At 48.3% G+C, this 23,940-nt stretch overlaps 2 protein-coding genes across 2 annotated transcripts; both read left to right on the top strand.

Annotated features, from left to right (window-relative positions):
• Nucleotides 1-3,325: 3,325 nt before the first annotated feature.
• Nucleotides 3,326-13,317, top strand: LRIT1 (leucine rich repeat, Ig-like and transmembrane domains 1). The gene is made up of 4 exons (XM_061163040.1): nucleotides 3,326-3,447; nucleotides 6,925-7,391; nucleotides 10,590-10,895; nucleotides 12,344-13,317. The coding sequence occupies exons 1-4, from the start codon at nucleotides 3,326-3,328 to the stop codon at nucleotides 13,315-13,317; spliced, it is 1,869 nt and encodes a 622-aa protein (XP_061019023.1).
• A 5,967-nt stretch (nucleotides 13,318-19,284) lies between these two features.
• Nucleotides 19,285-23,457, top strand: LRIT2 (leucine rich repeat, Ig-like and transmembrane domains 2). The gene is made up of 3 exons (XM_061161322.1): nucleotides 19,285-19,394; nucleotides 19,694-20,475; nucleotides 22,664-23,457. The coding sequence occupies exons 1-3, from the start codon at nucleotides 19,285-19,287 to the stop codon at nucleotides 23,455-23,457; spliced, it is 1,686 nt and encodes a 561-aa protein (XP_061017305.1).
• The last annotated feature ends 483 nt before the right edge of the window (nucleotides 23,458-23,940 follow it).

Genomic DNA, 23,940 nt, shown 5'->3' with positions numbered 1-23,940 from the left:
TGTGTGCACGTGTGTACACGTGTATGTGTGTCCACCGGAGCTCACGTCCACAAGCCACGGGGAAAGAGTGATGGTTGGAAGTCATTTACTGTCATGAAAGGAGCTCCAGCTGGGACTAGAGACTGCTTCTGGTTCTGAACTAACCATTAACTGCCTATGTCCCTGAGGCAGGCCCACTGGGGTCATCTCAGTTGTCTCTTTTGCAAAGTAAGCATCTCCCACCTCGCTCCCCACTCCTCTCCACCCACCCTGGCCTGTGTAAGTCCTGATCAGAAGAATACATCATGGATATAGCCTTAGGCTTCATTTCTTGTGTCCCATAGCGCACTTAACCTATGCAAGCATAAGCACCTCCCAAGGCACCGGCTTGAGACAGAGGGGCTGCTGCCCTAAGTGGCCCATGACCCACTAGGAATTTTGCCTTCTATAAATGAGGTCCTGGTACAAGTTACACACTGGCTTATAGTGACATTTACATTAAGAAACACTAACTCTGGGGAATCCCTGGTGGTCCAGAGGTTAGGATTCTGTGCTTTCACTGCCAAGGCCCGGGTTCAATCCCTGGTTGAAACACTAAGATCCTACAAGCTGTACAACACAGCCAAAAAAGAAAGAAAGAAAAAAACACTTATCCAGAACAACTGAACTCATTTTCATATAAAGAAACCAAGGCCCAGAGTGCTGCTATTAATATTACTGAATCCAACGGTGGGTTCACCCAATGCAGGAACCAAAACGTCAGAGTTTGGAGTAGGGAAAAGTTTAGTGCAGGGCCGTGCAAGAAGAACAAGTGGCTCTTGCCCCAAACACCCCAAACTCCCCGAAGAGTTTCAGCAAAGCATTTTTAAAGGCAAGGTAAAGAGGGGGTGTGGTTGGTTGTTGCAAATTTCTTGGTGTCACAATCCTTTGTTCCTACAGCTGTTCCTCCAAAAGACAGATGTTACTGTCTTTATACAACTTTTCATCTCTATACAAAAGGAAATGTGTTAAACCCTTAAAGGTCAGAGCCTTGAGAAAGGGCTCCCCTGTGTATTTCAGGTTATAAGCAATAGTCTTTTTTTTTTTTTTTTTTTCTGCACTGCATGGCTCAGCTCCCCCATCAGGGTTTGAACTGAGACTACGGCTGTGAAAGCCTGGAATCCTAACAACTAGGCCACCAGGGATCCCCCTGTAGGGAACATTCTTAACTCAAAGCCAAAGCAAAAGAATAACAAAGGTTAAAGGAAAAGAAACGGATCTATTACAAATACCGAGTCAGGTTTGTGCTTCCCTATGACACTAGCAATATAGCTAATGTTTACTGAATGCTCTCCAAGGGCCTGGTACTGTGCTAAATGATCTTACGATGATTCTTACAACATCTCCAAGAATTAGATACCATCATCCTTTTAGTTTCCTGCGAGGAAACTGAGGCTCAATGCAGTTAAGAACTGGCCTGAAGTCATACACCGGTTCACAGATGGAGCTGGAACAGAAGCCCAGTCTCCCACCCCTACAGCTCCCTGTCAAGCAGTTCATTTTATTCTGTAAGTGTTCATTCCCCATGTCCGTTCTCTTGTTGATCCTCACTTGTATCCAAGCCTAACAACACTCAGGGCTGAGCTGACCCTCTACATCTTTCTGGAAGCCTTCCTTGATAACCCTGTTACCATAGAGGCCTCCCTGCCCTTCCTGATTTCTATCTTGCATTGCTGTAACCGGAAACACAGATCAGATTTTTTTTTTTTTTTCATGCTTGCAAGATCACAAAAGACTTCAGGGGAGAAAAGAAAGAAGGACAGGACCAGGAATCAAGGGCAGAGTTTGGGTAGGCAAAAGAGAGAAGGAAAGGTATCCCCAACAGAAGAAGGAAAAGCCAGAGATGTGGTAATGGGCAGGGTTGGCTTTTTGGTTTGGGGAGGAGTTACAGGTGGAAAGCACTGAGAAGATCATATTGGCTGAATTGGAAGAGAGGAAGGAATGGGAGCCAATAGTTCCTGGAAGCCAATGTTGTTAAAACAGGCACAGACATTTTGTGTGTATACTGGGGCCCCAGGTATCTGTCTTGGTCACATCTCACTGGTGGAGGTCTGTCTATGCCCATGGGCAATGGGGCTGAGGAACCTTCTGGAAAAGCCATCAGATCCAGGTAGGGCATGCCTGGCCAGAGAGCAAAGCCTTGGAGTCAAATGTGAAGAATGGATGAGGGGAAGGCGGTGTTGATGGTGGGATGAGGTTGAGGGTAGGGCCAATCAGTAGAAATCGACAGTTCCTTCTCTAAAAGCTCTGGGGGATCCTGCTCTGGAGCCCTCCTCAGAGTGAGATAACTAGAGGTGAGGGGCGCTCTCTGCCCTCAGGCCAAGACACCTCGTGCCTTTGCCATTGGTGGTAATGCTCATAATGCTCAGATGGCAGTGATCTGAGACTGTGTCCATGGGGTGTTCAGGGCAGTGGGCTGGTAGAGTTCATGAGCCCATGGGAGACACCTCTGCAGTCACCCTCAAATACCTGAATCTACCCAGCTTGTCCTTGGACACACCAGTGGAGCAGGGTACTACTCCCAAGAAGCAGGGAGCAGGGAGTAAGTACTACTCCCAAGAAGCCTCTGTTCCCGCAGGCTGTCAAGGTCTGAGAAACGTGGCTTGTTTAATTTGCGTAAGCACCCTGAGCAGAGTAACACTACTTCCCATTGATAGACGAGGACACAGAGGCCATGAGAGGCCATGTAACTTGTCCAAGATCACAGCCAGTGAACGGAAGAGCTGAGATTTGAACCTGGTTGACCGGGCCTGGAGCTTGGGCTCTTTCTAATGCCTTCACCGCCTTGTCTCATTGTCTTTTCACTATAAGATAGTGTCACTGAGAGAAATTCCAGGGGCCGTTTTTAGAGGCCGGTTCTGTCTTCATCTCCTTTGAGCCCAGGCACCCTGCGGGGTCTGTGCAGTCATAGCTTGGCTGGCATGCAGTGGCTTTGCAGGTGGGCATTTTCTGTGGTGCATTTTCTTCCAGTCTTCCAGCCCTGCCAGTCAGCCCAGCAGCCACCTGCCCCTCTGGGTGACCCGCCCACCTCTGGCTGTGCCCTGCATCTCTGGGCCTGCGGCTGCTGCCATGAAAGGGGATCCCCCACCCCCATCTTCAGGACTGGGTGATCCCAGGAAGCAATAAGCTGCTGAGTGCATGGCCAGGGCTCCCCTCCCTAATCCCCAGCCTGTCTGTGCTTATCCGATGGCTTCAAGTGGGGGTGTGGACAGACGATGAGCAGTGGGCAGCTGCTGGGTTGGCTGGGCCGGCAGGACACAGCAGTGAGGGACAGGCCCCTGCCTGGGCTACAGAGAAGCCAGGAGCCATGAGGGTGGCGGTGGGCATGCTCTGGCTCCTGACCCTCGGAGGGCCCCCACAGGCCCAGGGTGCCTGCCCCTCTCAATGCAGCTGCAGCCTCCATGTTCTGAGCGATGGCAGCAAAGCCAGGTATGGCACCAGGTGTGGGGGGTGGGGCGCTCGGCCCCTGAGGCTCTCCCAGCTAGTCTGGGCTGGGAGGGGTTGGATGCAGGGTCCTAGGACCATGGCTGGGTGAACCCTCCATCTCCCTGGTCACCAAGATCCAAGGGTCTCATGGGCTGGTCTGTGCTGCATTTTCTTCCAGTCAGCAGGTTGTACCTCTACCCTGGGGATGGAGTGGGGATACTAGGTACCTATACACACGGGGCAGGGGTGGGGCACAGGGGTGCCAGCTCCAGGAAATCCTTCCTGAGTCTTCTGCCAGGATCCTGAGAGAGGAACCCCCCTTCAGGGCACAGGAAATCTCCCCCCCTTACTTGTTTCCTCTCCTTCCTTCCTGCCCCTGACTATCCCCTCGCTATCTCCCCAGCTCCTTCTTCCCCAGGACTCTTCCATTCTCTTTCCTCACTTCCTGGGGGTACCAAATCATATCCCAGGTATTTACCACCCCACCCATGATGGGACCACCTGCTTCCTCATGCTTTTCCCACTTAGGGTCCCCTCTGGCCCAGTCTCCAGAAATTTCAGCCTTGACTCCATTCTATGGGCTCTTGGAAAGGCCAGGAGTGTCCATTCCATTGCAAGCAAGGACCCTTCCACACTCAGTCTCTTCTTTGAATTTCCCCATCTTCCATCTGAGCCTGGAGAGCACTTCCATCCTCTCCTCCGCCCTCTCCTGGGATGTTCCCAAGGCCCCCGTGGTTTGTGGACCCTTGCTCTTCCCCCATGGCTTATTCCCTGTCTCTTTGGCAATCTTTAAACTAACTTTTCTCTGACCTCTTCAACACTCCATTAATGACTGCTGCATTTCCCAATTTGCTCAAAGATTTCAGTCCTTGGCCTAGGGTCTTTCTTACCATCTTTCTAACCTTCTGGAATTTCATCCTCCCTTTCCCCCTTGTCTTAGATGAGGGTTGGGGAGCCACTGATGGTTTCTGATCAGGGCAGCAATGTTATCAGTACAACTCTTTCAATGATCTTACCAGTGGGTGCCAGGCTGATTGGGTGTGGTGGGAGGTAGAGAATGGAGAGGTACCCCCCAAGAAAGGACACCCTGTGTGGTCTGAAGAACAGGAAGAGCTCCATATTCAGCCCAAGTCTGTGATGCTCCAACTCAAATGGATCATCAGAGGTAAGGATCTTCTCCCCAAGGGAAGTCAGGGCTGAGCCCTGAGCAGGCCAAGAAATGCCCTATGGCCAAGAACAGGGGTTTCCCAGGTGGTGCTAGTGATAAAGAACCCGCCTGCCAATGCAGGAGACATAAGAGATGCGGGTTCGATCTCTGGGTCAGGAAGATCCCCTGGAGGAGGGCATGGTAACCCACTCCAGTATTCTTGCCCAGAAAATCTCTCGGACAGAGGGGCCTGGCAGCTACAGTCCATGGGACTGCAAAGGGTCAGACAAGACTGAAGCGACTTAGCACACAAGAACAGTGTGACCAGGGCGACAAAGAGCCTCCCTGCAGCCTACAGAGAGCAGAGGGCTGCAAGCAGCACAGCATCAGAGCTGGCCCTAGAGCCCGGAGCTCCAGTTTTACTTCCAGAACTCTCCTTACCTGGTGATGCTGCCATGGGCAGGGACCAAGGAAGGCTTCTGATAGCAGGTTGGCTTTAGGATGGAAAATGAAATTCCAAGGGCAGTTCAGGGCCCCTAAAGTGAGCCACTGGTCATCCCTCCTGTAAAGCCAGAGCTCTCACCATCGATTCTACCTGCTTAGAAGTCTCACATCTAATAGGCACCAAGGCCATCTGCATAGTGTCTTATGAGGGGACATGAGGCCATGAAAGGCTGTAGAGGATCCTGAGGTCCCCAGTGGCCACAGGCAGGTGGTACAGTCAGACCAAGGCCCCTTTAGCATCTCAGATGCCTTCGGGCCTCTTGGAGGGCCCAGTTTTTACATCTGAGCCCTTGGCGGGCCTGCCTGTGCTCCATGCTCCCCGATCATGAAAAGCTTGTGTGCACTTATGGGTCCCTGTGGTTTCCTGGGGGGAGGGTGAGTCTGGGCACCTGGAAAGATGTGTCTGCACATCCTTCGTGCCTTTCTGCCCCACCAGGAGCCATGCTGTTGGCCTGTGTTGGGCTCTTACTGGTTTCTTTCATCCCTTCCTTGACTGTTTTCTCCCCCTTCCAGCACATGTTTTCCCATCAACTCCCTTCCTTCCACCTACATCCAGACCTACCTCCCTGCAACACCCAAGCTTCCATTATCCCTGAAGATATCATTGCCTCCAATGCTTTTTTTCTTTCTTTGCCAAATTATAAGCTGTACAGGGACAGGGGCTGGGAGTCTGATGTTCTTCTGAATTTCCACTATACTCGTCGCTCAGCAGGAGTTCCGTGGACATCTGAAAAATGAATATGAGTGGGTGGAAGTAAGCAGGCCTTTTGTGGGCACATTGACAATAACTAGCCAAGCCCAACTGACTTTTGAGGACTGTATGTGAGTTAAGCTGAAGGATGCTGGTGGAGCCTGTGTGTCTGTGTGGTGCCGGGAAGGCTGATATGAGCAATGTGTTATGACATTACAAGAGTACAACCTCTCTTAGTAAAACGAAGAATACGCCCCCACCCCCCCCACCTCTTGCAGTGTGAGCAGAGATGTCCTCCAGATGAAACGGGGGCTGCACAAGGGCTGAGTCCCTCAGGCCCAGCCTCCAAGTTTTACTCTCTTAAGAATCTTTCCCTTTCACCATATGTGGGCGTGCTGCTCTCAGTGATAGTGTATAACAGAGTCCTGAATTGGAGGCTCCTCAAGAGCAGGGACTGCCGCCTGCTCTCTCTCTATCCTCTGCTTTTGTGTCAAACTTGATAGAATGAGGTTTAAGAAGTCACTGTCTGGGCAGAAGAAGCATGGGAAGGAACTGGTAAGACTGACCTGATGGAATTGCAGTGCTAGATGCAGAAACTTACAACACTGGTCAATAATAATTTGGTTTCTACAGGGAACAGATATTGCAGAGCTGGTACACATATGACCTCATTAAAACCCCCCAAACTACCCTCTGAGGAGGAGTCTATTATCCTGGGGAAACTGAGGAAAAGAGAGGTTACATAATATACTCAGGGGCACACAGCCAGCAAGCAAAGAGCCCAGAGGTTAATCTCTACCTGTGAGACTGCAAAGGGTCCCTCAGAGTCAGGAGGGGCTTGAGGCATCTCTTGTATGGCTTCCACAACTGATGCCATTGCTATATATATATACACATATTTAATGAAAAGCCAATGCAAACTGAGCTATAATTTAACAAACAAACTCTTTCAATTCATAGATGCAATGTGACAGTACACAAGACGGTCTCAGGATTTCTAAATACTATTCATTCTTCGTGCGCTGCAGGAGGTTTGGGCTGTAAGGACACATAGCAATTCAAGCTTGAGATCCTTCAGGCAGGGTACCGGGCCCACTCCACAGAACCTTTGCTCAAATACTCCCATTTCTGTGTCCAGGACAGTGGTGTGCAACGACCCTGACATGACTCTGCCCCCAGCATCTGTCCCTCCGGACACCTCCAAACTGCGCCTGGAGCGGACGGCCATTCGCAGGGTGCCCGGGGAAGCCTTCAAGACGCTGGGCCGGCTGGAGCAGCTGTGGCTGCCCTACAACGCCCTCTGCGAGCTCAGCGCGCTGATGCTCAGGGGCCTGCGCCGCCTGCGCGAGCTGCGCATGCCCGGGAACCGCCTGGCCGTCTTCCCCTGGGCGGCGCTCAGGGACGCCCCCCAGCTGCGGCTGCTGGACCTACAGGCGAACCGCCTCTCCTCTGTGCCGCCGGAGGCCGCGCGCTTCCTGCGGAACCTCACGTTCCTCGACCTCTCCAGCAACCAGCTGCTGAGGCTCCCGCAGGAGCTGCTCGCCACTTGGATTCACCTGCACACCGGGCCCTTCCTTCCCGGTCACCATGCCAGGTTGGTCCTAGGTAAGAAATGGCATCTCTTAAGAGGCACTCATTGACAGGTAGGGTTAGGAGCTCAAGCTCCCGGCCAGACTGTTTCAGTTCACACCCCCAGCTCTGGACTTTCCCCTTGTCCCAGGAGGATGGGGGAACCCTGGTGGAGTCTTGTAGAGTGGGGTGGTGGGGAGTGGATGAGGAGTATCATCAGAGAGACAGATGTCCCCTAAACATGCTTTGGCTTATGTGGGGTACAGCACTGGGGGCTGGAGCAATCTTAAGAGTGGTTCAGAGCAGCTCCTGCCCTGAGGCGAGGGAATGTCTCTCAAACAGGGAAAATTTAGACACCTCACTTCCCTGGAAGTGGGGCAGGAAACAGCAAACCCATTCCAATGCTATGTACTTTACAGACTTTCTTACCTAGTAAAGAACACTGTATATGGTAGTACTTACATGGAAAGACATTGTTTATTTGAAAATCAAATTTGAATGCCCTTTAAATATATAAAGAAAGCTGAGCACCGAAAAATTGATGCTTTTGAACTGTGGTGTTGGAGAAGACCCTTGAGAGTCCCTTGGACTGCAAGGAGATCCAACTAGTCCATCCTAAAGGAGATCAGTCCTGGGTGTTCATTGGAAGGACTGATGTTGAAGCTGAAACTCCAGTACTTTGGCCACGTGATGGGAAGAGCCGACTCATTTGAAAAGACCCTGATGCTGGGAAAGATTGAGGGCAGGAGGAGAAGGGGACGACAGAGGATGAAATGGTTGGATGGCATCACCGACTCAATGGACATGAGTTTTGGTAGTTTCCGGGAGTTGGTGATGGACAGGGAGGCCTGGCATGCTGCAGTTCATGGGGTCGCAAAGAGTCAGACATGACTGAGCAACTGAACTGAACTGAACTAAATATATATGTGTGTGTGTATGTATGTATATGTGTGTGTGTGTGTATGTAGTGCCCTCTTCTGATTATAATTCCTTCTCCCTCTCCTAAAAGGTAGCCACTGTTATGTTTATTTGCATGTTCCCTCTCTTCTACAATACATTTACATACACATGCATAAACATACATACACGCACATAGAAACTTTAGGAATATTTCATCATATTATATGTAAAAAACAGCATTTTTCCACCCAGCAATAAGTCTTGGAGGTCTTTGTAAGTTACCACAAATGGATCAACTTCATTTTTTTAAAACTTTGGCATAATATTCCACATGCAGTTATTACTGTTGTTGTTTAGTCGCTAGTTGTGTCCAACTCTCTGCAACCCCATGGACTGTAGCCCGCCAGGCTCCTCTGTCCATGGGATTCTGGGATTCTCCAAACAAGTTGCCATTTCCTTCTCTGGGGGATCTTCCGACTCAGGGGTCAAACCCAAGGCTCCTGCCGAGTCTCCTGTATTGCCGGCGATTCCTTACCACTGAGCCACCGAGGAAGCCCCATCAAACAGTTACACTACAGTTTATGTAACCATCCCTCCTTTTATGGGCCTTTAGATTGCTTCCCTTATTTTGTTAACACCTGTGGTGCTGCAGAGAACATTCTTGACAATGCACCCTTGTGCATGGAGGCAAATGTTTCTCTAGAAATAGTTACAGAGAAGTGGAATTTCTGGGTCCATGGAGTGCACAAGTTAGATGTTTTAATATTAACCACGGTCTCTAAAATGCCAGTTCTTACCTGCCCCCACCCATGTGTGTGTTTACTCAGCAAGGTTATTTGAGTAACTCAGCCAGCCAATGCGTGGGCTCCGTTCTAGGTGCTGAGGACACAGCAGTGAACAAGATGGATGAGCATCTTTTCCTGCATGAGGCTAACGATCAAAGTGGACAGAATGTTTAACTTTTGTCAATCTGACTGGTGAAAGTTTCACTGTCCTTTCACTTTGTCATTTGTATTTATTCTTTGGGGATTCTGTTGTAACAAGTGAAGTCAGAGAGCTGACTACCAGAGCTGGGCAGTGATGACTCGTGGGATGCAGATGTATCATAAAATGCATTTAACCAGTGACACAGGATAGCAGTCACCAGAATGGAATGGGGTTGGGGGTGGGAAATAAACTAATGCCTTCCATCCAGTGTTCTAAAGGACCACAGAGTCATGGATATACAACCAGGTCTGAATCCACTGTCCCCAACCCTTGACATTTTCCCCTCCAAATATATCAAATACATCTATGTAAATATATTATATACTGTTGATTAGACACTATCAAATTTAATAACAATCTGGGGAGGACAGAAGGATATCACATTATATGATTCATTTTGTATTTAAGAAATGCAAACATATGAAAAGGAATTGTGTTTCAGGGTTGAGGACACATGATACCTCTCTATATTGAAAGTTCTTTGATAGGGTGGGTGCAGTAACCTGCCTTCAGCTCTATAAAGATGTTAAATTTTAAAGTAAAGAGGGCTGAGGCTGTAACAGGATTTGATTTCCTGTCATCCTCACTCTTGTCTTTTTGAGCCTGTGTCAAAGGGATCATGGCTCAGAACATCCACCCTCTTTGCTGGAGTGATGCTGAAAGCACACTTATACTGGGGGGATAGGTGTCAAGGGTCGGGGTCATGAAGCATTTCTAGAAATAGATTTTGGCATATTTCAGGTTTTACAGAAATACCCACTGCCTGGCCAGTAGTCTGAGAGGATCAGTCCAACAGCGGCAGTGGTAACTGCCAATTTTGTCCATATGCTGTCCTGCTTATACATGCATGCTAAGTCACTTCAGTTGTGTCTGGCTTTTTGGGATGCTATGAACTATAGCTGGCTGGGCTCCTGTGTCCATGCATGATGCTGTCCCCCTCACCCAGTGCTTAATATGATTTACCTTTATTTATATTTATAGCAAACCAGAAAAGGGAGTAATGCTATCATTCTATTTTATTTTATTCATTTATTATAAAAATTTTTTGGCCACACCATGTGCTATGTGGGACCTTAGTTCCCTGCCAGGGATTGAACCCATGTCCCCTACACTGAAAGCATGGAGTCTTAACCACTGGACTGCCAGGGAATTCCCAATGCTGTCATTCTAGATGAAGAACCAGACCTAAGGTTGTATAGACAGTGAGGCAAGGAGCTGGCCCTGGAGGCCAGTTCTGCTGACTCTGAGCTCATGACGTAACTTGTCCTCCCTGGGGGGAAAGGGGTGCTGGGCCTGGGGATCTGAATACCTTGGGCTTACCTCTTGCCTTCCTTCTCACCCCTGTAGGGCTGCAGGACAACCCCTGGGTGTGTGACTGCCGACTCTACGACCTGGTCCATTTTCTAGAAGGCTGGGCTCCAAACCTGGCTTTCATAGAGGCCAGGCTGAGGTGTGCCAGCCCACGTAGCCTGGCTGGAGTGGTCTTCAGCCAGCTGGAACTCAGGAAGTGCCAGAGTCCGGAGCTCCGTCCGGGGATGACCAGCATCAGGTCCCCTTTGGGCAGCACGGTATTGCTACGTTGTGGGGCCACTGGGGTCCCCGGGCCGGAGATGAGCTGGAGTAGGGCCAACGGGCACCCACTCAATGGCACAGGTGTGTGACCTCCAGGGACCACTGTGCTGAGATCCCAGACTAGGATGGGTGGGTCACACAGGTGGGGAGGGGGTTCAGGTTTGCCAGGAGGAGGGCTAAGGAAGGCTCTTTACACCCGTCCTGTCTGAATGGAGTTGGAGGGCTCCAGCCAGACGTGGGCATGGGGGCAGTGGCTCCAATGATGATCGTGGCACTCAACCTGTTCTTTCATATTCCACCAGCCACAGACTGGTGGATTCTCAGGGCGCACACGAGAGGAATGAAACACTGGCTTTGGGGTAGAAAGTGCTCTCTTAGTGTATTTAATATTTACAATAAGTTTCTAAGTGTTAAATATGAAGCCAGTATCACTAGAAGTAATTAATGCTAGGAGTTACCATCTACTGAGTTCTTCATGTGTTAAATGCATTATGTACATAATGTCACTGAACTTTAAAGAACCACCTGATTATCCTTCTATTTTGCATATAAGTAAATTGAGGCCCTGAGGGGCTAAATGCTTGGTCTACACCACACAGCTCATACAAGGAGGAACTGGGAGTCCTTAGCCTGTGCCCTTTTGGCTGTGTAGACAGAGATGGTTCATCCCTGGCACTGAGTTGGGGAAGGGGGTTTGCAGGAGTCACAGCCCACCTACATGCAGAAAGAGGATGGAGGAGGCATCATTTTTTGGCCTCTGACCAGAACACCTCCCATCCCTCCCAGCTTTCTTCTCTGTTTCCCTCAACTAGGTTGGCAAGTGTTGCTCTAGGGCTGTGGGTTTGAAATCAACGTACCAACAAAACTGTGGAGGAGTTCCACTCACCTAAAACAGAAAAGTTGGTGGAAGCGGCAGTGGGCCTAGGCAGGGATGTGCAGAGCACTTGCAGAGGTCCTCTGCCTCAGATGCACACAAACCCCCATCCCCAACGCATCAGCCCACTGCCTCTGAGGGGTTAGCTCTGCAGAAATCAGGGCCCTGAAAGACAGTACTGGAACATCTCAGATCTAGATGGTTGATCATTCTTATGCTCTGCCCCAGTCTGAAAAGTGAAAGTGAAGTCGCTCAGTCCTGTCTGACTCTTTGCGACCCATGGACTGTAGCCCATCAGGCTCCTCCGTCTGTCCATGGATTTTCCAGGCAAAAGTACTGGAGTGGGTTGCCATTTCCTTCTCCAGGGGCATCTTCCCGACCCAGGGATCGAACCCGGGTCCTCCGCATTGTAGGCAGAGGCTTTTACCGTCTGAGCCACCAGGGAAGTCCATACCCCAGTCTGGGTGTCCCCAGATTTAATCCCAGCTTATCTCCATTCCCTTGGCCAATCTAAAATAAGTTCAATAAAGCCCAGTTTTTTCTCGGGTGTTGGGCAGAATGTACACAATCCAGGGGCTGTGAACTTGGCTGTAAATAAGCTTGGGGCAGATGGGGCTGTTCATTTTCCCTCATGTGTCTCTTTTCCCCCTTGCAGTGCACCGGGAAGTCTCCAGTGACGGCACGAGCTGGGCTCTACTGGGCCTGCCTGCCGTGTCCCACCTGGACTCAGGAGACTACATCTGTCAGGCCAAGAACTTCCTGGGAGCCTCTGAGACTCTTATCTCCCTGGTCGTCACGGAACCGCAGACATTCACGGAACGCAGTGGGGGCCCCGGGGCGCGGTGGGCAAGGACGGGCGAGGGGGCGGAAGCTGCCGCGTATAACAAGATGGTGGCCAGACGCGCGCCCCACGTCCCTAAGCCTGCCGTCCCGGCCACCGGGCCCCCCGCGCCCCACACGAAGGAGCAGCTGTTCCTCCAGCACTTCCAGATGAGGGCCCCAGAAGAGCACTCGGACGTGCCGGCCGGCCCCCAGGAGGCCCAGACGGTGAGCTCCCTGAAGGTGGTGGGGGACACTTACCAGAGCGCGACCTTGGTGTGGAAGGCCCCCCAGGCTGGGAACACAACTGCCTTCAGCGTCCTCTACGCGGTCTTTGGGCAGCGCGACATGCGGCGGGTGCTGGTGCCGCCCGGGAAGACCAGCGTCACCATCCGTGCGCTGGTGCCCAAGGTCAAGTATGTGGCGTGCGTCTGCGTGCGGGGCCTCGTGCCCCGGAAGGAGCAGTGCGTCATCTTCTCCACCGACGAGGTGGTGGACGCCGAGGCCACTCAGCGGCTCATCAACGTGGTGGTGATCAGCGTGGCCGCCGTCATCGCCCTGCCGCTCACGCTGCTCGTCTGCTGCGGTGCCGTCCGGAGGCGCTGGCGCAAGTGCCGCACCGGGGGCTCCGCCGAGGCCACAGGTGCCTACGTCAACCTGGAGAGGCTGGGCCACAGCGAGGACGGCTCGGAGGATCTGTCCCAGCACAGCCTCAGTGAGGCCGACAGACTCCTCTCTGCTCGCTCCAGCCTGGACTCTCAGGCCGTGGGCATCAGGGCCAGCAGACGGATCAACGAGTACTTCTGCTGAGGACCGTGCGTCCCCCTCTCTGCACACAGCTGCCTACACACCTGCCCCCACTCTCCTCCTTCTCCTCCACTCTGACACCTGAGTCCATGCTCACCCACTCTTACCTACCCAGGTACCTGCTTCCTCTTACATTTACACACAATTACAACAGCTAACACTTATAAAAGCACTTACTATGTGCCAGGAAGTGTTCTAAGTGCTTTATATATATTAACGCATTTAATTCTTATGACAGCCCTTTGCAGCAGGCACCGCCCTTCTCCTAGCTTACCTGGAGAAGGAACAGGGGCAGTAAGTAACTTGCCTGTATCGCTTTTTGCTGCGTAACAAACAAAGGCAAAATCGCAGTGGTACAAGGCAACAAGCGCTGATTTTCACACAGTCTACAGGCTGGTGGGTTGATTGGGGTGGCTCTGCTACAGGTGTCCTACTTGGGGCCCAGGATGGAGAGTCAGTGGCTACCTGGGGGAGGCTTCTTTCATGGAGATGTCAGATGATAGAGAAATGAGCAAAAACATACAATACCTCTTAAGCTCCTGAACACTGCCATTTCTGCCCATATTCTATCTGCCAAAATGAATCTAATGGCCAAAACTAAGCTTTTAACAGGGCAGAAAGGGACAGTTCTCCCACAGAGGTAATGGTGGGGCAGGACAAACTTTGCTGAGCAGTGATCTAACCTATGTTGCTCACAAGCACACAGCTAGGAAGTGACAGCTCTAGCATTCAGACCACACACTTGCTTCCAGAGTTGCTAGTCCTTACTACTTCCTATACTGCATCTTGACTACATTTATGCTAACTCGTAGGCACTCACGTTTAATCTTTTTATCCATTTTCTACATTTGTACAGTCACACACATACACATCCAGAGACAAACACCATGCCCTCACTGTGGACACTCATGGATTCTAATCATCTGATGTTTTAGTAAATTCGGGAGGTTTGGATGATGCCCACGAGACTACTGCTCATGTACTTAGAATGTGAGACTGAAGGGATCTGAGAGATCCTGAGGCGGGTGGCCTGGTACACCCGACACTGTCCGGCACACAGCCCGCTTCTGTCCCCGTGTAGCACTCTTTGTGATTCTAACTGAAACTTAACCTGAGTTCCTGAGGGTGTCTCAGAGCCTCCTGGGTCACTCCATAAGCCACCTCAAAGGAGGATTCCGGTTCAGTTTGCTTAAAGGTGGGAAACCTCTGAGATGCGGTCTCTGTGCACAGGAGAAGGCAGATGTTCCCAGCAGAAGGACCAGTGTTCTGTGTTGTCTATAGGACTGTCTTCTAATGAAGAGAACATTCAAGGTGTTTGGTGCCAAGGCCTTTGGCTAACAACTGAGGAAAGCAAGTGATGGGACAGCTTTTTGAAACTGGGGACAGCAAGTGATGCACCGGAAGCTATTTTGTTAGTGTCATCTGAGACCCTGTATCGTCTTTAATATTTGCTGAATATAAAAACCAATGTGATGCAATCATTTCTGAACTACTTCCTATGACATTTACAAAAGACCTTACGATGGATGACCTTACAACTTCTTTTCTTGTTTTCTCTCATTTTGATCTTCAAAATGACCTGTTTTGAAGCCTGGGCTATTTGACTTAACAGACAAGAAAACTGAAGCCCAAAGAGCTGAATAATTTATAGAGGACAGTGATACATTTTCTTGGAGGATCTGAATCTTTGATAATGTTCCAGACAGGCTGAGAGTCTTTACTCAGTGTTGATCTCTGCAGTGTGACCCATAGCAGGTTTACTATGGAAATGGTTTTTTTTCGAGCTAAGTGAAACCTGGGGTCAGAACCATGAGAGCACCAGTGCATATGAACATGGGATTTTCATATATGTGTATTTCCTGCCCATCACCTGGAGGGTACAACTGACTATAATTTGAGAACCATTGCTATTGGCTAGAGAAATTATTTGGTTATAACATGATGAAGCCACTGTCTATATCATAGGTCAGCAAACTTTTTTTTCTGTAAAGAAAGCCAGATAAGAGATACTTGAAGCTCTGTTGCTGCTACTCATCTCTCGAGTGTGAAAGCAGTCTCAGACAATATGCAAGTTAATGAGCATGGATAAGTTCAAAGAAAATGTTATTTACAAAAACAGGTGGCAGGATGAATTTGGCTCCCCATCAATCTAGATGTGTAAAGGCATTCTGCAATGCCTTATGAGACTCAAGACTCAACTCTAATTGTCTGATATATGAGACTGACAGGCACTCCCCAAATCAGAACAAATTTAAGTGTGGTAGATTAAAGCAGCCATCTGTTAAAATGATGAAGATGTTTTCTCTAAATGACTGACTGAGCCAATCAAGATTGAACAATTACTGGCCCAACTAACATGTAGTCAGTTTTATTGAACCATGTTTGCAGAAAAATCAGGAACTTGAAAGCAAAAATGTGTTAGTATTTATCCAATATTATGTGTGTATGTGCCTGCATACGTGCATGTGTGTGCGTGCGTGTGTGTGTGTGTGTGTGTGTGAAAAAGATCGAAAAAAGATTCGACTTCCCAATGATTCATGAAGACCTACCTTAGTGGTCTGAATGGAATGGCTCCCAAGATGGTCAGCCTCCAGTACCCCTTCTGTCAGTCTTTCTTTGTGTGTTGTCTTCCTTGGTTTGCTCTTGTAGAGAAGAATCATCCTGGACTGTGCTCATGAATATTCAAGTCATTGGAAAAAACACATTCACATTGTAAAAAATAAAATGATGTCCTGTTTATATATTAGTCTGTTGGTACATGAGTCTGCTTACTATAAGTCATTCCCTGTAAACCTAACGTCTTCTTAGAGTCTTGGGAAAAGAATTTCTAATCTCCCAGATGCTGAAGACCAGCCTGTACTATGGTGCTCCCACAGCATGTGACCCTAGGAAGACTTGTCTGGAGCTTGGCGGAATCATGACATCTCTATGATGTCTTTTCTTTTTTTTTTAATGCAACATGGTTATATTCCTGCTGATCTACATAGAAGGTCACTTGATGTAGACTTGCAACCTTACAGGGTACCAAAAGGCAGACAAGAGAAATTTAATCCTGGGAAGTGGATGTGGCTATTAAGCTATGCTATTAATCAAGAGACTCAGCAGTGTGTTTAGAAGACTAGAGTTGCAAACTTTTAACTGTCATATAATCCAAGAGAGACAGAAATCAATTTACAAGTTTTGGAGCATATTTTATATGATTATAAGGGCATTGTAGTCAGGATAGCTTAGGCTTATGCTGTGCTAACAGCTCCCAGATATCAGTGGCTTAACATAGAAACATTCCTGCTCTCATGGAGTCAACTTTAGTGAGTGGGAAATAAGGATGGAGAAAGGGTCCTGCTCTCTTATTCACCCAGGGACACAAGTTGATGAAGGCTCCACCACCTGGAATGGCAACACTTGCTCCAATGAGAGAAAAGAGAACTTGGAGAATCATGGAGGGACTTTTGAAACATTATTTCCTCCAACATTTCATTACTGTGAATATTGGTCATGTAGCCCACCTATTTCAAGAGGGCCCAGGGACATAGTCTTCTGTGTGTCTATCACAGGCATGCCCCAGAACAAGGGGAGCCTAGAGGACCATCTCGGACATCGTTGGAGCAGGTGGAGGAATGAAGGAAAAACACCAGTTTGAGAGAAAGGAAGGACAGCACATCTGCTCCCTAGTAGGTTGCCTAGTTCTCAGTCTGAGCTCTCCCAAAGTTCTGGTCATGAGACTTCCCTTGTGTTCCTGTGACTAAGACTTCATGCTCTCAATGAAGGGGGCCCAGGTTGGATCCCTGGTCAGGAAGCTAGATCCCATGTGCTGCAATTAAGAGTTCACAGGCCAAAACTAAAGATTCTGCATGCCGCAACTAAGATGCAGCACAGCCAAATAAATAAATAATAATAAAAAAAGTTATGGTCATGGAGTGACATTTTTCCAATTGAATAGATAGGAAATCCGCTGCTGCCCAGAAGCCATTTTTATCTAATTATTTCACAAACATAGAGTAACTCCTCTCCCATGACTCTGTCTCTACTAAGAATCCTAAGAGCCAAGTTCCTAAGAGCATCCTGCCAGAAGGGAGATGGAAGTGTAGTATTCTCAGATCCCTTCCCTTTGTTGTTCCATCTCTTGAGTTTAGTCTTCTAGCCAACAGCACAGCTACTCCCTATGACCAAATATCAGATAAGGAAACCAGAGGATGAGGGAGTCAGGGGAGAAGTAGCAGGACAGAGGTGACCTGGCTGATTTCAGAGAGGACATGCCAGTGGGTGTTCTTCTCAAGCTTCCAGCAGACCACTGGAAGGCTGAGTTGAGCAGGGTTCATTGAAGAAAGCTAGATGGGATAAACAGAGAAGAAATTGGAGGGGATGTAGGGCTCTTTTGGCATTTTTATTTTGGGATGAGAAAAGAACTCACTGGTCATTTGTGATACCCATAGACTGAATCACATTTTCCCACAAAGCAAGCCTGACAAAATCTTGGCCAGCCTGGTAGGGAACTCTGGAATGAGAACCACCCATCGGAGTTGTCCTCCATCATGCCAAATTGGCCAGGTCCTTGCGCCCTCACCACTGTCAGTCTCTGCATGGGGCTGCCTTGGGAAGGGCACGCAAGCACTGACTCATTCCTCAAAGGGTGTCTAGGCAGCACCTCTCCTTGTCGGCCACAGCTCTGTGCCCATGGCACTCTCCTTCCTTTCTAGTTTTTTTTTTTTTTTTTTAACCTGGAGAAGAAGTCCAGATATCCAGCCATATTGTAGAGTTAGGTTGTCTGGAAACTCCAGCAAATATATTTGGCTTGGATGGAAAGCCTCGGGTGTAATCAGCTTAGTTGGTGACCCATTTCCCCATCACTGGTTAGCTACTAAGCGGATTTTCTTCCCTGAGGTCTTTTATAGGGTATAATGTATATCATGAATCTTGGGGGAACCCATGGAATTTCGATAGCCATCAGAAGTAATAGTACCCCAAGTAATAGAAAGTGACTGTCTTCAAGAGTCTGTTGGTGTGGGAGGTGAATTAAACTTTATTGGGTACCTACTATATGTTAGATACTTTATTTTGCATAACCTTAGTATTTCCTAAAAACGCTAAAAAGTGTTAGTTTTCTCACTTTGCACAGAGAAATTCACTTTTCAAAGATTTCAACATTAGGAAGCATAAGCTAGAGAGAAGGCCTCATGGGACCAGATTCATGGTATCTAGCATTAGAGCAGATGACCAATTTATATTTGTTGAATGAATGAAGAATGGCAAAGTATCCATAGTCACATAGAATCTCACTTAAAAAAATTTAATATGTGAGATACACTGCATTCAGGATAAGTTATGTGATTCAGGATAAGAAATGTGCTTTGATTTAATCAGAAAGCACAGTCTTGTGGTTTAACCTCTGTACCGTGATGCTGCTCTGATTCTGGTCATTCAAGCAGCAGGTGAAGCTGTCTTAACTCACAATAAAAATGAATCCACCACATGCTGGAGATACTGCCACTGATAAGAGTGGTTCTAAAATTACTTTGTCAACCATCACCTGCATTTGCATTTAGATACTGGTTGAAAGTTCTGGGTTTTAGGAGCCAATTGTGATTGATGAAGTATTAGATGGATTCTGGCCAAATTACCTGAACCATGGTGCTCAGAAAAGCATTACTTGCTTGTTTCTCTGATCTTTATGTATGAGACTGAGGGGAGGAAGTATCAGGATTGAGTTAGACATCTGCCTGATAGTTTGCTCTCTGGACTCAAGAGCCAGAAAAAGAGTGAATTTTCGATCTAGTTAGGAGAAATAGCTCCCTCTTCTGGGTTCTTACTGAGCTTGTGATCTGGGCCATAACAGACCTCAGGGCATCCAAGGGCTTTGCTGTTGCTGTGCTGACCTACATCATTATGGATTACCAATAATAGGATTTGCCACTTTGAGGTTTGGACTGTACTTATTTAAAAAACTCATAAAGTAGTTTCTTACAGAAGGCTATGGCTTCAGTTCCTCACTATTTCCTGCTAGTTCTGGTCTTTCTGGATTCACATGCGGCTCAGCCATCCTGTCTGCCAGGATGTGCCTGCTCAGAGGAGAGTTTTGGGAGGTGCGCTGGGCTAGCAAGATCCCAGAAGGGTGTAGGGGAGTGAGTTTTCTTTGGGGATGATGTGGCGTGGGAGCAGGCCAAGATTTGGCAAGAAATCAGCAAAATCTCTTTGAAACTCACTTTAGTTGGTTTAGTTGGTGCTAAAGTTTGATAAACTCTTCATTTTTACCAGAATGGGTCTAACTCAAGTGACTTACATTTTTTTCCTTCTAATTCATACATCTGATACCAGGATGACCCTGATCCTAATTCCCAGTTTCTTGATGTTCATCTCAAAGCTGTTCTGTTTTTTTGTACAGGACTCTGAAGTGCATATCTATCTCTTTGGGAGAGATCCCAAGGAACCTTCCTGAAGAGTTCAAGCAAGTGAGAATTGAAAACTCACCCGTATTTGAACTGCCCCGAGGGTTTTTCATCAACATGAGCACTTTGGAGTACCTTTGGCTCAATTTTAACAATGTCACTGTGATCCACCTAGGAGCCCTGGAGCACCTGTCAGAACTGAAAGAGCTGAGACTGGAGGGAAACAAACTCCGTTCAGTACCATGGACAGCGTTCCGTGCCACCCCGCTCCTGAGGGTCTTGGACCTCAAACACAACAGGATTGATGCACTCCCTGAACTAGCTCTTCAGTTCTTGGTCAACCTGACCTACCTTGACCTATCTTCCAATAGACTGACAGTTGTATCCAGTAATGTCTTCTTGAACTGGCCAGCCTACCAGAAACACCGGCAGTCTGGCCGTGAGGCTGAGATTCTCTCCAGCATGGTGCTGGCGCTTCACGACAACCCCTGGTTATGTGATTGTCGCCTAAGGGGACTTGTCCAGTTTATCAAGTCCATCAGCCTTCCAGTCATCCTGGTGAATCCCTATCTCATGTGCCGAGGTCCTCTCTTCAAAGCAGGGCAACTTTTTCACGAAACGGAGCTCAGTGTTTGCACGAAGCCTCAGATCTCAACCCCCAGTGCCAATGTCAGCGTCCAGGTGGGACAGAATGTGACACTGCGATGCTTGGCACAGGCTAGCCCCTCACCAACTATTTCCTGGACTTATCCTCTGAGCACATGGAGGGAATTTGATGGTAAGTACATGCACCCTCTCCATGTATCTGGGGGGCTGGGGAGTTCTGTAGCAACCCTGTACTCAGAAGAGAAGTTCTAAACTGGGTCAATCATGAAGGAGGGGTGCAAGTAAGATTGGGACAGGCCTGAATTATACTCACCACGACAGAAAGCATGCCAAGATAGTGCCCCACTATTGGCATTATTTTCAATGGTTGCATACAGATCTCTATAGGACGTATGATGTAAATACTATATACTAATATATTTATATATTTGTTGCAGTAGATCTATCAATATGATATTTATATTTGTTACACACAGGTGTATATAATAATATATTTATATATGTGTTGCATATAGATCTCTATGAGATGTAAGGTGTAAATATATGTATTACATATGTATTTGTTGCTTACATACATAGTTGCATACAGTATGTAAGACATAAATATATATTAGTTGTATAAATATAATAGTGTTGTATATGAACACATATATTCTTTGAAAGTCTTCTAGATGCAAAATAATATACTAAGTATTTTTAAATCATAGAATTTCTGACTAGAACTGAGTCTAGAGATAACTTATTACTTATTTCTTAAACTTTTCTGAGCAAACTCACCTGAGGTTCTTGTTTAAAATAAAATTTTCAGACCTCTCCTTGGAGATTTGATTCAATTAGACCAGGGGAGACCCCGAGAGCATTTATTTTAACAAGTGTTTCCTCACTCTCCCATTCCCTAACCTCCAGCTAGTCCTTACCAGGCAAGGTTGGGAAGTCCTAGATATTGAGTGAGTTTTACACATCCTACCACTATGTTGATCAGACCTTATTGGCTTGAAGTTGCAATACTGGGACCCAGGGAGAGACCTCCAGGGGTCCCATTGCTGGGATTCGAACCTGTCTTTCATTTCCTGAAGTTTAGGCTCTGCTTTCATACCTCAGCAGAAGTCATCTTTAATGTTGACCATGCAGGTTTGGAGCACATCACGAAGCCAGGGATGGCCTTTCTAGAAGCATCTTGACACTATCTAGAAGACAGCTGGGAATATCTAAGTAAAACTGGAGAAATACAGGCACTCAGATATTATACATGGTGGCAAAACTCTGGAAAAAATACCTAATTAACTGAAATTTTGACTTTGTTCTATCATTTTGATTACATCTTATTGGTTTGAGGTTAAATACCAGTGAAGGAGAAATACAGCATTTGTTGTTGTAGCTTCTTTGAGAATGGTGAGGTACATCCAGATGTTGTCTTTGTGATGCTTTATTATCAGTCTCTTTGGTATCATGTTCAATCCATTCTCTCAATAATAGTAACAGCGAACACTTACTGAGCACTTACTGTCAAACTTATGGAGTGAGTACTATTATCATCCCATTTTACGGTGAGGAAATTGAAGCCAAGAAAATCTAAGCAACTCTACTTACTTAGTACATGGATTTTACTAATTTACTAAGTAAATGCAAGACCGTTTACTTAGTAAGGGATAGATTCCAGGCATTTGGCTCCAGGCTCTGAGCCACTCTACCTCTGCATAGTAAAAAGGTACTTTCTGAAGCTCATGATGTTGTACAATCACACTGTTGTTAGAGATCTCCTAGAAACCAGGGGGTAGCTTGGCAAGGCTAAAGTCGGTTGGTAGGAGGAGCTAGTGAAGCTGAAAGAGTGCAGTCTTCACAGACAGAACAAGGTTCCAGATCAATCGGTGACTCTGAACAATTCTAATTATGGACAAGTGGCTTAATCACTCTAGTCCTCAACTTCCCATGTGTAAAAATTGGATACTTACCTTACAGGGTTGCTGAGAGGCAAAAGAGTGAGTGAGTGAGAGTCACTCAGTTGTGTCTGACTCTTTACGACCCTATGGACTACACAGTCTGTGGAGTTCTCTAGACTAGAACACTGGAGTGGATAACCTTTCCCTTCTCCAGGGGATCTTCCCAAACCAGGAGTTGAAGCCAGGTCTCCTGCATTGCAGGCAGATTCTTTACCCACTGAGCCGCAAGGGAAGCCCAAGAGGCAAAAACCTGGCATGGAACACATGCTTAATAAATGGTCACCACCACTTTAAAAACAACAACAAACACCCCCCTTCCCCACAAAAACCCCACAAAAAACTAGCATTGCTGGACACTCTCCAGCTGACTGTTTATCAGAGAAATGTCTACCGGAGTTGTTTTGTTCTCTCTCCACCCAGTGTTGACCTCGTTTACTGCAGAAGATGCTACTCTGTCTGAGCTGGTCATACCTGCTGCCCACCTGGTGGACAGAGGCAATTATACCTGCCTGGCCTCCAACTCCCTTGGCCTGAGTACCGTGGTCATCTCGCTCCGCGTCCAGCCCGCCCAGGCCCTGCTGGCACCCCATGCTCTTTCCTCCCCTTCGGAGAGCAGTGCCTATGTTGACCTGCGGGTGGTCAAGCAGACCGTGCACGGGATCGGGCTGGAGTGGTTTGCGGCGGCGGACACTCCGGAGAAGTGGTTCACGCTCTATATCGCGTCGGACGAAGCCCTCAGGAAGGAGGTGGTCCACGTCGGCCCGGGAATCAACACGTACACCGTGGACGATCTCCTCCCTGGCACAAAATACGAGGTTTGCCTTAGCCTGGGGGGCCAGCCCCCACGCCAGGGCCGGTGTGTGGTCTTTGTGACCGGCCGGGACGACGGCGGGCTGGAGGGACGAGAGAGCCTGCTGCACACCTCGGTGGTCCTGTGCGCGGCGCTGCTGGCGGTGGCTGTGGGCGCCTACGCCTGGGCGGCCCAGGGCGCCTGCCGCTGCCGCGGGTGGGGCCGGCGCCGGCGTCTGCACCGCAGGAGAGCGCCCAGGGGCCCCCTGGCGGTCCCGGAGCACAGGGACGACTCCTCCCGAGACCACACCGCCGTCTGTGAGGCCGGCCTGGGGCCCGGAGGTGATGAGCGGGAGGGGGACGAGCAGAGACCCCGAGGGGGAGATGACCACGGGGGAGGGCTGGTGTGGACCGCCAGCCCTTAAACTAATTCTCTGTGGCCGCTCAACTTGGCTCGACCCAGTTATTCAGCAAGTGTTTATTGAGCACCGACTCAGTTCCAGGCTCTGAACGTCACATAACGGTCCTGGAGTCACAGTCTTTTTTACCTTCATGGAACTGATGCCAAAGGAGCTTCGTCCAATTAGTCATTTTATTATCCATGGTGACTGGAGATTAATACATGTTATTTTCTTTGTAAATAACTGTATAACATTTATATGTTTACACGGAACATTAACATATAATACATTTCACATATGTTACCCCACTGGAGAAAGGTAGGCTTCTACCCCTGATTACAGGTGAAGGAGCAGAAGTTCAGGCAGTTATAACCATCTGAGTCTGATGTTCTGAAAAAGCTGCCTTTTGGGGTGAAACGAGAGCTGGTGGGTGACGTGAGTCTCCTCGTGTGGGTGTCTGTGTCCCGCAGAGCAGTCCTTGGTGCTCCTGAGAGCCTGGCATCACCA

The sequence above is a fragment of the Dama dama genome, chromosome 15 (genome assembly GCF_033118175.1).
Source record: "Dama dama isolate Ldn47 chromosome 15, ASM3311817v1, whole genome shotgun sequence".
NCBI lineage: Eukaryota > Metazoa > Chordata > Mammalia > Artiodactyla > Cervidae > Dama > Dama dama.
This window is presented reverse-complemented; position numbering and strand designations above follow the sequence as displayed.